Source organism: Seriola lalandi, unplaced genomic scaffold (assembly GCF_002814215.2).
Source record: "Seriola lalandi dorsalis isolate HSWRI2012SDOR001 ecotype SW California unplaced genomic scaffold, Sedor1 jcf7180002052274, whole genome shotgun sequence".
Classification (NCBI taxonomy): Eukaryota; Metazoa; Chordata; class Actinopteri; order Carangiformes; family Carangidae; genus Seriola; species Seriola lalandi.
The window spans coordinates 4,186,264-4,202,615 of NW_019522827.1; the positions used below are offsets into that span (position 1 = coordinate 4,186,264).

The 16,352-nt window shown below is 43.4% G+C and overlaps 1 protein-coding gene across 11 annotated transcripts in view; it reads left to right on the forward strand.

Annotated features, from left to right (window-relative positions):
* Nucleotides 1–16,352, forward strand: part of LOC111650336 (pleckstrin homology domain-containing family A member 7-like) — a 162,730-nt gene that overhangs the window by 129,816 nt on the left and 16,562 nt on the right. For 7 of the 11 annotated variants that reach the window (XM_087172341.1, XM_023400208.2, XM_023400206.2 and 4 more), the window contains 7 exons: nucleotides 4,518–4,699; nucleotides 7,609–8,151; nucleotides 8,337–8,892; nucleotides 10,875–10,958; nucleotides 11,921–12,163; nucleotides 14,667–14,720; nucleotides 16,228–16,293. In XM_087172341.1, the coding sequence (XP_087028467.1) occupies nucleotides 4,518–4,699; nucleotides 7,609–8,151; nucleotides 8,337–8,892; nucleotides 10,875–10,958; nucleotides 11,921–12,163; nucleotides 14,667–14,720; nucleotides 16,228–16,293 (1,728 nt within the window). The remainder of the gene's footprint in view (nucleotides 1–4,517; nucleotides 4,700–7,608; nucleotides 8,152–8,336; nucleotides 8,893–10,874; nucleotides 10,959–11,920; nucleotides 12,164–14,666; nucleotides 14,721–16,227; nucleotides 16,294–16,352) is intronic. The other 4 variants (XM_023400209.2, XM_023400211.2, XM_087172343.1 and 1 more) reach the window with 4 other exon arrangements.

The window sequence follows — 16,352 nt, forward strand, 5'->3', positions numbered from 1 at the left end:
TGAAAGAAAACTGTCAACAGTGTACAGATAAAATGAGAAGTTAGTTAAAAGGGCTGGTGTACAATCTTAAGCACCATTGCATGTAAGGTAAATAAATACATAGATATGATGCATTTATTAAGTTACATACAATGTTACAGTATGATCAGAGGTGTTGCAATAATAATATCGTTAGGAGTATTGGTAGTATTACAATAGATGGACTGGGGCTGCCACTAATGATACATGTTCATTATTGACTAATCTGCTGACTATTTATTCCATCAGTGGATTCGTTGTTTCGTCTTTGACATGTGATCCAGAGGTGATGTCTTCTTGTGTCTTGTGTTGTTGATGTACTGTCAAAAGTCCCAAAAACATTTAATTTAAAATGATAGAAAACAGAGAAAAGCTGAAATCTGAGGAGCTGGAATCAGAGCGTGTTTGCAGTAATAATTAGTTTATTATCAAAGTAGTTACTAATGGATTTTCTGTTGATTGAGTGATTGATAAATTGGCTAATTATTTCATCTCTGAAATGACCTTGTCAGTGAAACCATCTGCTGTAAGTGCTTGGTTGGAGTGGAAACCTGCATAGTCCTGGGTTGTGACTGAAAAAGTCACCTAGAACTACACTTTGTAGATTATGTGTGACTGCATTCATTCAAAGACGCTAAATGTAACATTTTGTCACCAATCAACACAATGCGGCTGAAAAATGAAGCCAACACTGAAATACTGAAAACTGCAGTTCCTCTAATGACCACTAGAGTCTGGCTTCAGCAGTGAGTCAATCCCCATAGACTCCTATGTTAAAATCACTGTCAATGTTTAAACTCTGCTACAAAAGACAAATTTTCCCCTTCATCACAACTGTATGGGGATGAATTTTTAAATAAGTCAACCATTCAAATTTTATTAATGTTTGAAGTTTTTTAGGGCGCTTTGAGTGCCTTGAGTGACAGGTGGGTGACTGTATTCTTTCCACAAACTGGCATGCACTGAAGTCTGGGCTTGACACACGCCCCACCTCTTTGCCCATTTCTGGATTAGCCGGGAATTAGGTGCAGTCGGACACTGCCAAGATAGTGACAGTGGAGCAGCCCACTCTGAGCCTCAAAACCGCTCTTCAGAAACCTGTGGGTGACGTCACAGAAGCTACGTCCATCTTTATTTACAGTCTATGATCGGCACATTAGAATAACCTCCTTAAACTATAAAGATCATTGCAGAGGACATATGCAGCCTCTGTTCACCTCCACACAGAATAAGTAAAAGTTTCTCAGTGCAGTTATTCATTTTCCTCATCGTTACCTGAGCACCAAGATAGAGCCAGTGCACTTGCTCTCCAGACCTGGTCTAATGAAGCAAGAGGTGCAGTCAACTCCCTGATCTTAATATATATCAGAATCAGTGTCAAGTACATCCTCTTTGAGAAAATGATGTTTTAAGTCATTGTATTAGTTCTCAGTCGCAGCTTGTTTCAGCAGCCAGACAGCAGTGTCTTCAGAGGGGATGTGAGTTACTGGATCGAAGGAAACCTGGGAGGGACGTTTGTTTCTGTTCGTGTCTGTATCCGTGTGCCAGGGTTTACTCAGAGTTTACAGTAACAGGGATAGAATAGCAGGGGTTACAGACTGCCTTTGTATTATTCATGAACTTGTTCAGTGTATACATTAAACCACATGAGTGGGTGTGGTGTGTTTCTGATGTCACACCCATTTTATCACAATATAAACCAAATCAAGAAATCACAGAGACGTTTGTGTGGATCCCACCACAACTCTCCACACACACTTATTATCCCGCATCCATTATTCAGTGAATCAATTAGGGTAGAGAAGATTTAGTGTTTAATTACTTTTCATTTGCATGCATCTGTTGTTAAGTGGGCTCTCTCATTTGTCTTCCAATCCCAGCCACCGAAATACTGAAGGAAGGAAGGAGGGAGGAAGAAAAGGGGAAGTAGGGTATTTATAGAACAGTGCTTTGCAAGGAAATCTTTATCAAGGGTAAAAGAGAAAACAGCTATCAGTGATGTACTGTTCCTTGGATTTCTTGGCCAGTTCTGTAGCTTGATGGTGTGTTTTCTTATCCCTGTGGAAAGTCAGCCAGTTCTAATACCAGTGACCTCATGTTTAGATATTTTCAGCACAGCTAAAAAGAAGTCCAGTAGGAGGAATATTTTTCAGAGTGTATGAATTATCAAACAGTAAACGTCTCAGTTTCAGCCTCTCAAGGCTTTCCTCTGGACTCACATAGTTCTACACACTTTGAGGCAGAAATCTAAAGTACCAGAAACTTCTCTGCTGATTGTGGCCTTGTGGATTAAAATGTAGTGCAGACACAAACTTGTTTTTTGAGAAAGGATCTCTTTTTTATTCAGCTTTCTTGCAGTTACTATCAGTAGTTCTACTGCCCTCTCCACCGACACTGACAGAGTAACATTTTGAATGCAACTACTCCTCATGTGTCTTCTGGTGAACAGTGAAAGGCACTCTGGGAAATGTCGGAAATCACTGATGAGAGAAAATGGGCACCGAAAAAAAATTAATTAGTTTATTGGCCACAACATAAGACGGACGTATTATCACCCTAATAAGTTGTTATAGTGAAACACACAGCAAACAGTTGGTTTACACATCCACTAGACAAGGAGCAACATGAACACTCACTTGTTTCTAGTCACATGTTGAAAGTAACTCTAATATCTACTATCCGTTTAGCTCTGTTTTGGTCATCACTGACTCCTGAGGGAATTATATGGCTGTTTAGCTGCTAAATGCTCCACTATGTTCATCAGTTTGTCACTAGATGGCAGTTTGGTTATGTTGCCCTATGAGTAAGAGAGATGGAGCGAACCAAAGAGCGAGCGTGTCGTCATGCTCTCTCTCACTCTTTCTTGGATGCCCTGAGTGATGACAGCACGTTGACAAATACATTTTATGACTATGTTAAATCAAACTTGTCACCACAAACAAAACATTAATGATTTACATTTAATATTCACAACATTCACAATATTCACTCACAATCAGCAGGGGGAGGAGCGTAGAAACAGCTGTTTATGGCTTTCATCTCTCTCTCACTGATTGTCCAAATATTCTATTTACAACCACGAAAGATCTGTCTTCTGTCTGCCTATCGATCTCCTCGACTCTATTTAACCACAGTGCTTCAATGACAGTCAGCTGTGTCGGAGTGTGTGTGTGTGTGTGTGTGTGTGTGTGTGTGTGTGTGTGTGTGTGTGTGTGTGTGAGTGTTGCAGGCATCCTTTGAAATTATAGCAGGGCAAATTAAATTTAACATTAATGTAATACTAGAAAAATACTGATAATAACAAGTTAATACATCAATGGGAAAACAAGTCAAATATCGTCTTGACATTGACAAAGGTGTAAGCCATCAGCAATCGTTCTGATCATCATCGATCACCGAGTTCATCGCCCGTCAGCGCAACCCTAGTCTGCGAAACAGAAAACCAGAACAATGAGCTCAAAGACACTAAAACCGTCTTTGTTGAGCTAAGTTAAATTATATTTTTCTGTAGGTTTCAAATGCAAGATTGTGATGTGTCACACTGGACCTGAGACACAGTTTAAATCATTCAGTAATGTTGAGGTACAATAGGCTGTTAAGCATGAGCCAGTAAGAGCAGATAACTTGTCAGTAACTTGATAGAGTGAAAAGCTCTTCCACTGCTGCACTGACAACAGTTTATATTATTAGCTCTACAGTATTGTTGAGTTCGGGTCTTGTTCTGAAACATCTACAGTGTGATACTCTTTGTATTCTACACACTGTGTCTTTAAATCCCTTTCCTAGTGATGAATTGGTGCAGCTGTGCCCCCGACTGTCACACTCCGACAGCAGTGTGTTAGATCACCTAACTAATAGCCTTTTTACTTTGCACACAAAGACATATCCATCTTAAGTTTGAATATGCCTTGTCATGAGCTCGGCACTTAAATCACAAAGTACAATTACCTTGTCATAGTGTGGAAGCAAATCAGACTTTGACCTCACACTGCCTCTTTTATGTTATTAGGACCTTATCTTGAAGTGTAGCAAGCATAAATTAAAGTCTATTATAAGATCATTGTGTGTTTGTAAACTGTCATCTGTCCATATATATGTTCTCAGTAGGTTTCTCTGCTGTAATAGCAGGAAGAACCAGGTTTGTGAGGAGACTTTGGGGTTGTGGGGGGGTGGATTTTCCTGGTATTCATATTTTCTATTCTCCATTGTACCGAAGTATCTTTCCTCTCATTGGTCAAAAGTCCTGGCTTTGTTGGTTGTTATTGGCTGGCATTTTTGTCTTTGTATTTCTATTGTGTGGTTTCCTTCACTGGCTCTTTGTGTGCTGGTCGATGCTTATGTGGCCCTTGATGTTGTTTCTCTTGTTGGATGGCATGATGTCTCCCTGTCTCTTTGACCGAAGCTGCAGCTCATCTAACACATCGTCTCGTCTCTCGGCTTCTGTCTCTGCCACTCTCTGTGACCACGGCACTGACCCGGCCTCCTCTCTCTCCCTATAGGCTAGCCACACTGGTATGCGCTCGTACATTTACAAGCAGAGCTCTGTGATTGGCTCGCAGGCGGAGCACACTGGGATGCGGACGTATTACTTCAGCGCCGACACCCAGGAGGACATGAACACCTGGCTGAGGGCCATGAACCAGGCCGCGCTGATGCAGAACCACGCAGACGCTCTCATCAGGTACACACACACACTCACATACACACAATGTATCTCACTGAACTGAACACCTTACACGCATTCATTGCCCCAAACAAGGCAACTGAACTGTAGAATGTCAGCAGTCTGAGTCCATTACTGACAAAGCGTTAAGTCCTCCTCCTCACACCGTGAGTGCCCCCTTCTGTTTGTTGCTAGTATTTTGATTCCTTTACTCCTTCAAATGAACATCTTTAATCTTTTGTATTTATGATTGAGATGTAAAGTTGATCAATGTCCTTCATACGTGGCTTTTGCTATCTAAAACCTGAACCTCAAATGTTAATCCTCCATCAGTCCATCTTTGGTGCAGAGCATACTGTACTGTACAGTGCTGTGGTGATACTGTGGTACTACACTTCCCAGAGTCCACCTGGTTATCAAGCAGGAGGCCCATCACTTTTACATTGTCTTTTTCCTGTGTTTAACTAAAGAAGTGACATTTTTTTTTACTCTGCCTTGCTTAATGACATGAAACTTTATTGAATTCAGTTCCTGTCCTGTTCATTTACATTTGAACTGTTGTTGTAAAACGTTTGTTCATTCTAATACACCCTGCGGTTCGCGGGATAGTTTATTTTATTAGTTTGTGTTACGGCCACAACAAAAGATTTGGCTCAACCTTTTTTCCAGCAACATATACAGAGGACGCCATACCCGAAGGTCAATTATCACAAATGATTATTTTATTTTCAAACTACAGCAAAACTTAACCAAAGCCAAGAGCGTCTGGAGGCCGGCCAAAAAGACCAAATGAATTCAGGGAGTCTGGGCCAGCCACCCAGAGCACCCCCCCTGAACTAACCCAGAATAGAGAATAACTAAACTGACAAACAAAGTGAGTGAGTGAGTGAGTGAGTGAGTGAGTGAGTGAGTGAGTGAGTGAGTGAGTGAGTGAGTGAGTGAGTGAGTGAGATCTCCCTCTCCTCCAGCCCCCATTATATATGCTGTGGTGGGCGGGGCCATGCACTCACTCTCCCTTCACTCACACTTCCCCCTCTCCTCGGGAGAACCTGGGAACAGTTTGTTGGTTTGATTTCATTATGTTTTGAGATGTCATGACTGAGGTTGTGTCACGGAGGGGAAATACATTCACTCCCTGTGGCTGCAGCATGGATTACAACCCATCATGGCTTCCAGCAAAAGACTACAAAACCCACAGTCAGCAGGGCAGCCAGGAGAATGGGTGCTGCCCAGCTGAATCAGAGGAGCTGACTGCCGTGAAGAGACTCAGTGTATGAGGGACAGAAAAAGTCGTGTGATATCAATAGGACAGAGGAATAGAGTTTTGTTGATCTTCCGACTAAAGAGAATTAATTGGACCTGTTTTGAGAAGAGTGAATATACTGAATTTAAGTTGAAACACAAGGGCTCACTGTCTCCATTTCCTGCACCCACGTCTCAAAACATCAGGAGAAAAGCTCCCTACCTCACACAACATCACAGTTTATTTATTAATGTGCAATTAAAGACATTTTTGTCACTTATAATCCCTGATCTATGATCCAGCAGATGTTTTAAATATGTTCCACTATATTGTTTATAAATACTTGCAACCCAACCCTGATTCTCACAGTCCATAAAACACCATCTGGGCTAAGTGATCATGTGACATGAGACTATTTGTCTGTGATACTGTATATGGTCCAGTTGGTATATGCTATAAGCACATGGCTTCTGGAAAGTGTTGCCATTCGATTGTCTCATATGTCACTGCAGGTGATTCCTGGAAAACATCCCACTCTGCTGTTTACAGCTTGAACACATGTCTGTCAGTCCCGACGTTACAGCGTATAGCGAGTGTAGTGCGTTTGTTTATGTGCGTTCGCTCGCTTGCTTTTTCAAAGAGTACACTCTGACGCTGTGAAATGCTGCTTTTGAACGAGCACTGGCTTCCTCTATGTATTATTCATGTGTTGACGAGGGGAGGTGGCACAGATCAAATGCGTCCCATCACTTCACTGGCAGCCTCAGACATCGGCAGCTCGGCGCTGCTTCGTTTTCATTTTGTGTTTTTGGAGAGAGGGGGAAATCCCTCAAGACCACACGAGCTGTTAGTGAATGACAGGAGGGAAACTTCACAGTTTTAAAAATGAAACTATAACAGTAATCTTACTATTTGCTGGCATGTCACCCTCCTTTTTAAAGCGCTTGGTCACTTTAACAACATGCAAATGCTTTTTTAACAACCACTGATTGAGTGCACTTACATTGCAAGCCACACACTACTCTAAGACTGGAAGAAACTGTCTTGTTTGCCCCATTTAAAACAATCTAATGTGGACAGACCATTCACACCTTAGTGCTAATTTACATGTATAGTGACCATCTTCAGATACCAGCTGCAGGCAGCAAGTATGCGGAGACTGTTAATTCCTTTTTTAAAAGTCAAATTTGGTGCGTGCTTCATTGAATTTCAGAGACCTGACTGTTTCTCGTGCTTCTTGTCAGACAGGATTTCATTAATGCATCTTAAAATCTAGCTGTGGTTACAAGGCTTTGCTCGTCGTCTGCTCTGATTTAAGATGGCCTGTGAGGTGCGTGTAGCACTGTCCCTAAAGTTGGGAATGAGGCTAAAAGTTTCCCTTTAATGTGACAGTCATCTAGTTTAAATTCAGCTCAGCACATTAGAACCAAGGACTAAAACCCCTCAAATGGTGGAACATGCCGTCCATGGGAAATCGGGGAAGTGATCAAATGAAACAGAACTGGTGCTTATCAAAATAAACCCACTAAGATCTTTAGAGAAGTTTGAGCTGTCAGTGTAACTGCTGTGGTTAATTATTTTCTAGTTCTCTCAGGAATCTAAGTCGCCCAGTATTGAAGAGAAAGTTGCAAACATTTTAAGGCCGGTATTTATCCAGGCTTCATGTCATCTCTGTTCTCCACAGACCATCTGACAAGTTGGAGAAGTTGAGCATGTTGCAGCAGCAGGCCGTCCCGCAGACGAACCACGTGAACCACCACAGGACCAAGACTTCAGACTCTGACGCCACCAGACCAATCATCCACGAGGTTCTCCTGGAGCCCATACGCCGCGAGGCAGAGGAGCGCTGCAGCTTCCACAAAGACTCTCCTGCCATCACCATGTTGGAGCACCCCATAGGAGGCGGCGGCCTGGAGATGGACACGCACACCTCCCTCCCTTCCAACCCCACGCCCTCCGCCCTCCCACAGTCGGAGCACGTTTCGGCCTCGGCGCCTGTGTCCAGGGTGCCATCCAGAGCGCCGTCGCGAGCCGCCTCAACGCTTCCCTCCAGCGTCTGCACGCGGAACGGCCTCGTTTCCACGCCCAGCCCCATTCTGGAGCCCAACGGGATTGCAGCAGGGACGTACCAGAGGGCCCCTGCTGACACACACAAGCAGGTGCAGAGGAGAAGCGCCCTGGATCAGGTGGAGCACTGGGTCCAAGTGCAGAAGGCTGAGTACAAAGGGTAGGTCACTGTCATCCACTGTGTGCGTCCCTTGAAAAGCTTCATTTCATTCAGAACATATAAGGTCAGGTTATTGTGTCTTATTTTAAATAGAAAAACACTGATACTTTTACTCTGAAGTATGTAGATATTCTGTGTATGTGTATAAAAACATCCTCTTGTGTCCTGATGTTCCTGATCAACAGCCCGCCATCCAGAGAGAACACCCTCCCACGTCGCACGCCACCAACCCAGCACAAGTTCACCTCCGTGGACGCATACCAAACCCTGCCAAAGACTCCTCGGCAGAGTCCTCCTCCTGGCCGAATCGGTGAGTACAAGTACGCCCAGGACCGCCTGAGCCACTTCCGCCTCACCCCAGAGCAGGGCGGCCCCGGCTCCAACACCGTTTGGCAGCTGTACGAGTGGCAGCAGCGTCACCAGTTCCGTCACGGCAGTCCCACGGCGCCGCTCTACACCCCGGCCCCGGAGTACCCCTTCGGCCCCCGCCCACCATCCACTGTGCCTCCTTCCTCCTCAGCCCCCAGGTCAGAGGGGCCTCCTCGCTGCGTGTCAGTGCCACCGTCATCTGCGGACATCCCTCCGCCGGGGCCCCCACCGGGCAGCAGTCGAACTCTGTCACCCACGCGGAGGCCACACACGCCAGCTGAACGGGTGACAGTCAGGCCGGTGGGTGACCGGTCAGTGGTGGACATCCCCTTCACCGTGTCCCCCCGCAGGACCAAATCCCAGCTGTTCAAGGTAAAACTATGTCAGAAATCTCAGTTTTCTGCAAACAACACCAGGTGTAACTAACTGAAATAAAACTTCAAAAAGATTATATATAAATCCAAAAGATTATAATTAATGCTGTCATGCAGTGTCAGTAAACAACACAGGTTCAGTTTTATCATCCACGAACCGTCTGTGATGCTTCACTCATTCCTCGCTCCGCAGCGCTCAATCAGCTGATTAATAATCTAGTGCCCCTAGAGTATATAATCAAATAAAGAAAAGAGAAGTCATAGGAAATATAGGCTGACCTAAGAGGAACAGGTGCTGCAGTGATAACATGTATAGATATTGTTGGTTAGTCGTGTCATATGGGTGATGAGTTGATTTCTCTTGTCAGTGTGTTCTCTTACGAGGATTGTGGGAAATTAATACCGTCTTGTTTGTGCTCTTCCAAAGATTAGACCATTAACACTTTTTTTTACCACTGCCAAGTGTAAAATATCAAATGGAATAATTTTTCATGCAGAACCACGTCAGTTATTCTGACAGTGTGGGGCGGATATTGGAACTGTGCTCCACTGAACAGAGTAATTGTTTTGGTGCCTCGGGCCACAAAGGCAGACGTATCCTGAAGTCTGTTAAATAATCTCAACTGTATCAGCCATCAGTCAAAAAGAACCTGTGCTACGTGTATGTATATTTTTTTCACATTAATATAAACTGATGCAACAACATTAGTAGCTCCATATCTTGTTTTTAAAACTGAGTGAGAAAACACACAAATATGCAAATTTCCACCTCCTCACCCACGACCACGAGTGACTTCATTTTGCCCAGAGATAATAAACAACGCATTGTTTTGTTATCAAGGTCATGTAAAGCGCTGGGGCCACTCAAACAAGCCTTTGGTGATATGGAGCTCGCCTTGTTAAGTTCTGATAGTAGATTTCACTGGTGTAAGTGCTCTGTGTGGTGAAACTGGCCTTAACTCTGTCATTTCTACAGACGTGTGACAGATTAAAGGAAAAACCTGAACAATAAGTGGAGAAACAGGATGACGATGTCCCATCCTTAGGGGTTGAGGGGTCACTGAATGGTTTGATGAGTATGAATCATGACATAAAACACTGCGGCCTTCACAGTCACCAGATCTAGACCCAGTTGAAGTCTGGCAGATTTTGGACTATTCAGCGCTCTCCACCACCACCATCATCACAACACCAAAAAGAGGGAATATGTTTTGGATCAGTGGTTCCCAACTTTTTCCAACTCTTGGCCCACTTGAAAATCTCAAAAATGTTTAATGGCCCACATTAGACCCAAGAACAATACAGATATGCAGTAATAAACAAAATTTCTGTTGTAATAATAACAATTGAACATTCAGGACTGTTCTGTAGAAAGCTCAATTTTTCTTTTTTGTTTGATGTGGAGAGATCACTTGTCACTTCACCATCTGTCTCTTGACTCTCATTTCTTTTAACTTTTCCTTTTGCTAACCAGCTATCCATTTTGATTCTCCAGTTGTTGCCATGGATGTGATCTTGTAGCGAGCAATAAGACTGAGATATCAAACAAGTACACAATGTTTTCCGGAGGACGACAACATAAAAGTTCATTGGCTTATCACAGAGATAGGCCTCAATACAAGAAAAAAAAAGTAAAATAATTTTAATGTTTTAAAACATTTACAAAGATTATTTATGTTTTTATTTTAATTATAGTTACATTTTTGAATAACACAATTGTATTGGGAACCACTGTTTTGGAGTAATGGTGTTCATCCCTCCAGTAAAGTTCAGATTTGTTGGGTCAACACCAAGGAGCATTGAAGCTGTTCTGGCAGCTTGTGGTGACCCAGCACCTAACTAAGACACTTTCTGCTGGTTTTTCCTTTAATTTGTCACCTATATATATATATATATATATATATATACATATATATATAACACACATTATACCTAATTAATTGATAATTAACAGTGCCTATAAAATGTGTGTGTTGTCAGGCTGCCACTATCGAGAGACGGTCGATGCCTCCCTCTGGCTACATCACACACACAGTCAGTGCGCCCAGCCTTCATGGCAAAACGGTATGTTTTATAATAATTACATAAAACATATGATTAGATTGCAAGTATTAACATTTAAACAAACATTACATTAGATATACATATATTTACATTGCTTTGTTTAATTGAATGAGCTATTCTTAGGTTTTGTTATTGCTACATAGCCAACATTAGCATTAACAGCTGTTTACTTACCAGTCTTGCTGAGAGCTTCAGCCGTTGTATTTAGAAGACAAGAGGTTATAATGCGTATTCTGAGTAGTGCTACTTCTTCAGGGAAAGTGATGAGACAGGCCAATCAGGCCAGGGCTAGCTGGTTAGCATGCTAACTTAAGCAAAAGAAAGGAAGGGATAGAAATGAAAGGAAAGCAAGAGATAACATTGACGTCGTTCTCCACCTCTGGAGACAGCTGTTGGTGAGTAAAGGAATGAGGTTTGATGCTGAACTCACAACGTTTCTTCTAGACTGGTAAGTAAACAGCTATGTCTGTAGCTATGTATTAGCTATGTAGTATAATAGCAAAACTTACAAATAGCTCCTGTAATATCTGTTTATCACGAACTGGAAACTGGAACTTTAGTGTTTAAATAGACTTTAGATTTAATGGAGCTGTAAGAAGTAATCACAGTCTCAGCATTGGTCAGCACTAAAGAAATCAGTGACCAGATGTGCCTTCATTCTTTGCTACCAGTAAAATGTGATACTGACCAAACATTAACCAGTTGGCTGTAGCTGAACTTTTGGGAGAAATGCTTCTCACCAGCCTGTTGCTGCTGTGTGTCTCCCTGTAGCTTCAACACCATTAATCCTGATTGATCTTAATTTAGCTGCTTGTTCAAATTAGCCACCGGCCAGTGGCGTTACAAACTGGCTACTAGCGCTGTGAAAGGGAAGCTACTCATTTAAAACAAGAAGTTTCACTGAAGCTTGATGTAGTCGGTATCGAGATATGTCAGATTTAATGTCCTGTGGTGCCTGACAGCCCGAGGAGCTCACTCTGCTCCTCATTCAGCTGCGCCGGCATCAGGCCAAGATGGCCTCCGCACGCCAGCACACATTAACCCAGCTCCAGCGGCTCAACGGTCCCAAAGAGCCCTTCCACCACAACCACCTCCTCACCAGTACCACCACTAGCAACAGCCCCCTCCTCAGCTCCGGCCCCTCTCCTGTGTCCCACCACGGACATGTGGGCCTCTCAGCTCCCATAGGCCCTTGCAACACCCAGGTGGGGGCCCCTGCGGCACGCCTGCCTGCACCTCATTTTACCAGGGGCTGGTAGAGGTTGCCATTAAACATACTGCAGGGCTGCATTACACTTAAATTAGATCAGTATTCATGGCTCTGTGGATGACACTGTAAGTCAGTTTGTCCGTCTGTCATTCTGTCTGTCCGACACTGGTCCAGAGAGCGAAATGTACCAGAAACTATTTTGATGACTTTCCATGAAAAATTAATACATTCCTCACTCCTATTGGATGAATTCTAATCATTTACAGCAGTGGTTTTCGCTCCAAGGACCCTAAACTGACACAAACTAAACCATTGACCCCATCTGATAAGATTTCTGCTTTTAGATGTTTTATTACAGAAAGTGTTTGAAACCCATGACAGACATAGTCACACATGTCTGTCATTGTGTGAATTATGGATGGAATTATAGTGAAAATACGTTTTTCCCCTTTTTGCTGGGGACCAGGAACCCCCTCAAAGATTTTCAGAACCGCTGATTGAGAGGATATCCTCACACTTTAAACTGTGATTTTTTTCACATTTTTTAATTTTTGGAAATACATTAACTTTGCTGTGGTTAATCTTAGTCCTCAGCAGAAGAATCCTGATGATGTTTAACCTCCTGGCATTTCCTCTAGTGCCACCGCTAGGTCTGGTTGTCAAGTACAGAAGACGCTGTATGGTTTTCCATACATATAATGTCACGTAACATTTTCAGAGAAAACAGATACCTTGACTGTAACATGTTTGTGCATCACACTGTCCTGCCTACCTCAGTCATCCAGCACCTGCAGCATCTCTGGGTGCAGGATGATCAGGATCTCAAACACATCAAATTTCATACACAGCAAACGAACAGCCATTTTTTAAGCCTAATACAAAATAAAAATATATCATAACCTTTAAATTCAAAACAGCTCTGTGAAACAGGCCTGCCACTCCTTAAAAGCACTGTGTAGAGTTTAAAACATTCTCACTGAAGCCTCCCACTGACTTCCATCATCCCACCCCTCCACCACCACCACCACCACCACGACCATCACCAGAACCAATGGATCTGACCAAGAATTGAAAAAGCAACATAGGCCCTGTTCAGATCTCTGTTCAGACCTGCATTAACATCCCATCCGTCTCAGGTGATCCCATCACAAGTGGACAGCTGTAGGTGTGAACGCACTCAAGGCGCATTTGAGATCCGATCACTCAGTCCACATTCAGAGGTGGTCTGAGTGATCGTCACGTGGTCACATTCTTTTAGCAGTGTGAACGCAAATGCGTCTTGTCAACTGACGTCCTCTGCCACAGTCTAATTAGACCTGCCACTGTATCATAATGAACCGAAACACATTTTTACTATTTCAACTGGATTAAAACCCGATTGCACTGTAGAGCTTTGAGCAGTGGAATGATTCGCTCAACCCCTCCTTGCCCTGCTCTCTCTCTCTCTCTCTCTCTCTGAAACACATTGACAACGGACCTGTGGGATTGGCTAAAAACAACAACACGTACATGTTTATGTGCATATAGAGCGGGGAAGTGAGATCTGATCACAAGTGGTCACTGGAGACACACGTTAATGTCATGAGTGAACTGATATACTTGTGATTGGATCACCTGCCATAATTCTGCAAACATAATGTCATCATAAAGATGTTATAATCACATAAAAATTCAATACAAACTCACTTTCATATTCCTCACATTGCAGCCATATTCACTGATATTCACATCTCCATCCACATCCAGACTCACATCCAAACCTGTAACTCACACTTAATTCTGTAGTTTTTAATCCGCAGCTGTAAACACACGTCTCAATGTGAAATAGTGCTGAAGAACAACCTCCCCCGGGATTAAAAAAAAAGACCAAACAGCTGCATCAACACCTGGTCACAGTATATTAGTGGCAACCTCTACCCAAAAGCTCCCGTGCTTCAGTGGTGTGACGTCGGGCATGGTTGATCTGTGAGCGCTGACCTGGCTGCCGTCATAGAACCATCCACCTCTTTTCCATGTGCTGTTTTTTTGGCTGATCGGTTTTCCATATTGAGCTTCTGGCGACTCTGTCCATAGCATGTTGTGCTGCCGACTTCTCAACATCCACAAAGCCATCCCATGCTTTGGCTAACTGGCTGGCTGTGGATGTGATGGGCCAGTTCGGTCTTCTGATTCCTAAAATCTCTCACTTTCGGTCGTACTTGTTTGTTCTTTGTTGAGTGCTGTGAGCTGAATTCAAAGCTGAATTCAGTGACGTGTCGGGATCTGCTGCTTTTGATGGATCTGGTTTGTGCTGGTCTTTTTGTCTGTTGCAGTAGCACCTAAGCATCTCTGAACATAAGATAAATGCCTGATTTGTGAGTGTTGTGATGCATGTTAGCACAGACAGTTAATACGTCATACTCGACACACAAATCTAACTACATCCTCTAGACACATTGTCAGCCAAGCTTGAATCTCAGATAGTGAACTCACACTCACACACCTCTCTCACCTTCCAGGCTGACGACACCTACATGCAGCTGAAGAAGGACTTGGAGTATCTGGACCTGAAGGTGAGACATGGAGATGGACAGAGTTGATCCCCTGATCCTTGTTACTTATTTTAACGTCTCTTTTGCTTCAGTTCAGGTGTTTTCCTTCTGCCGTGCCTTTTCTGGTTTTGATTTCAAACTAACACACCTGGTGTTTCTCACTGACAACCAACTTGTAAACGCTCTGGCCCATGTTGAACTGACCCAAGACATTAGTGTGTTGCAGCTTCAAATGGAGATGTTCAGGCGTCTGTGTGGGACAAAAAAAACAAACAAATAAAAACAAGTTCTTGCAGTGATCTTCTAACTCTTGAAATGGTTTTAGAAGCATCTCACAAAAGCAGCCGCCATGTTGTGACTGCGGCTCTGTCTCTGTGATTTTTAACTCCCAGATCAGAGCTCTAGAGCCCCTGATCCTCGCAGTACACAGTTTACTACTGCACTGCACTGCTGGGCCACTCAGGCCTCTAATGAACGTAAGCTCTATGTGTGTGTGTGTGCGTGTGTGTGTGCGTGTGTGTGTGTGTGCGTGTGTGTATGTGTGAGTGAGTGTGTGTGCCTTTGTGCAGAATATGTCCTGCAAATTGTAGCGTGTCTGTGATTGTGTGTGTGATTGTAACACTTGTGCATGTTTCTACAGTGTCCACAATAGAGAGGCATGTGTGCAGTCTGTATGTGAGTGTGTGTGTGTGTTCCTGTGATTTAGAGAGTCTGTGTGTCCTAGAAAGACCATCCCATTGCTTACAGCACCGCATTCACAGCTTGGCATCAATTATCTTATCTCCATGTGACCTTTGACCTGTCCCCCCTCCCTCCCTTGTGGCGATGTTGGCGATGCTGTGGAGTAGTGGGCATGGGATGGCTCGGCAGTGCATGTGTTGTGGCTGTGGCTGTGGCCCGGTGGTTGAAAAGCCAGCTGCTTCTACCATCGTCTCTGAAACGCTGCACCTCCTTGACAATAACACAAGGCTCTACTGTGTCACCTTTCTACCTTTTCGCTGAAAAGGAGCACACGAACGCCTAAACTGAAAATTTCCAAGCACAAGAAAAATTGTTGATTTTGCACATGTGCATTTTAATGTTTTCTAAACTATCACTAGCAGTGTTTTCAGGAGGTTACTCTAGCACTGTAGAACCCTTTCAGTAAGTCAGCACCTGAACTCAGTGTTAATAAAACAAACATTTTCCCATTCAGAAAAAAAAAAAAATACAGCAACTGTTTTGAATGGAGGCGACATCGTGTACAGATGTTTTATGGATAAGTCATTTTGTGCAGGGCTTCAAAGTGTCCATAGCCATTTTGTTCTTCATGGCAAGAGCTGATTTTGTTTCGCCAAAACTCACTCATGTTGTCATGTACACGAGGCTAAGAGAATGTGTCACACATAGTCTGTCTCTGCCTCGTGATAGTTGGTAGCTGGTCTGTGTTTCTGTATTTCCTTTATTTTAGCACTAATGTACCGTGGAGTTGGACATGTTGTTTTACATTGTAGCTAACATCTGGAAATGTTTGTTTTCCAATTTCCAGGTAGCTGGAAGTCAGACACTGAAGGAGTCAGGGAAACCTGTCAAGGTCGCAGAAAGTGACGTGGATGTAAGTACAAGCCAAGTGGCAAAGCCAACACTGAAGTGCCAAAAACTGTAGTTCCTCTA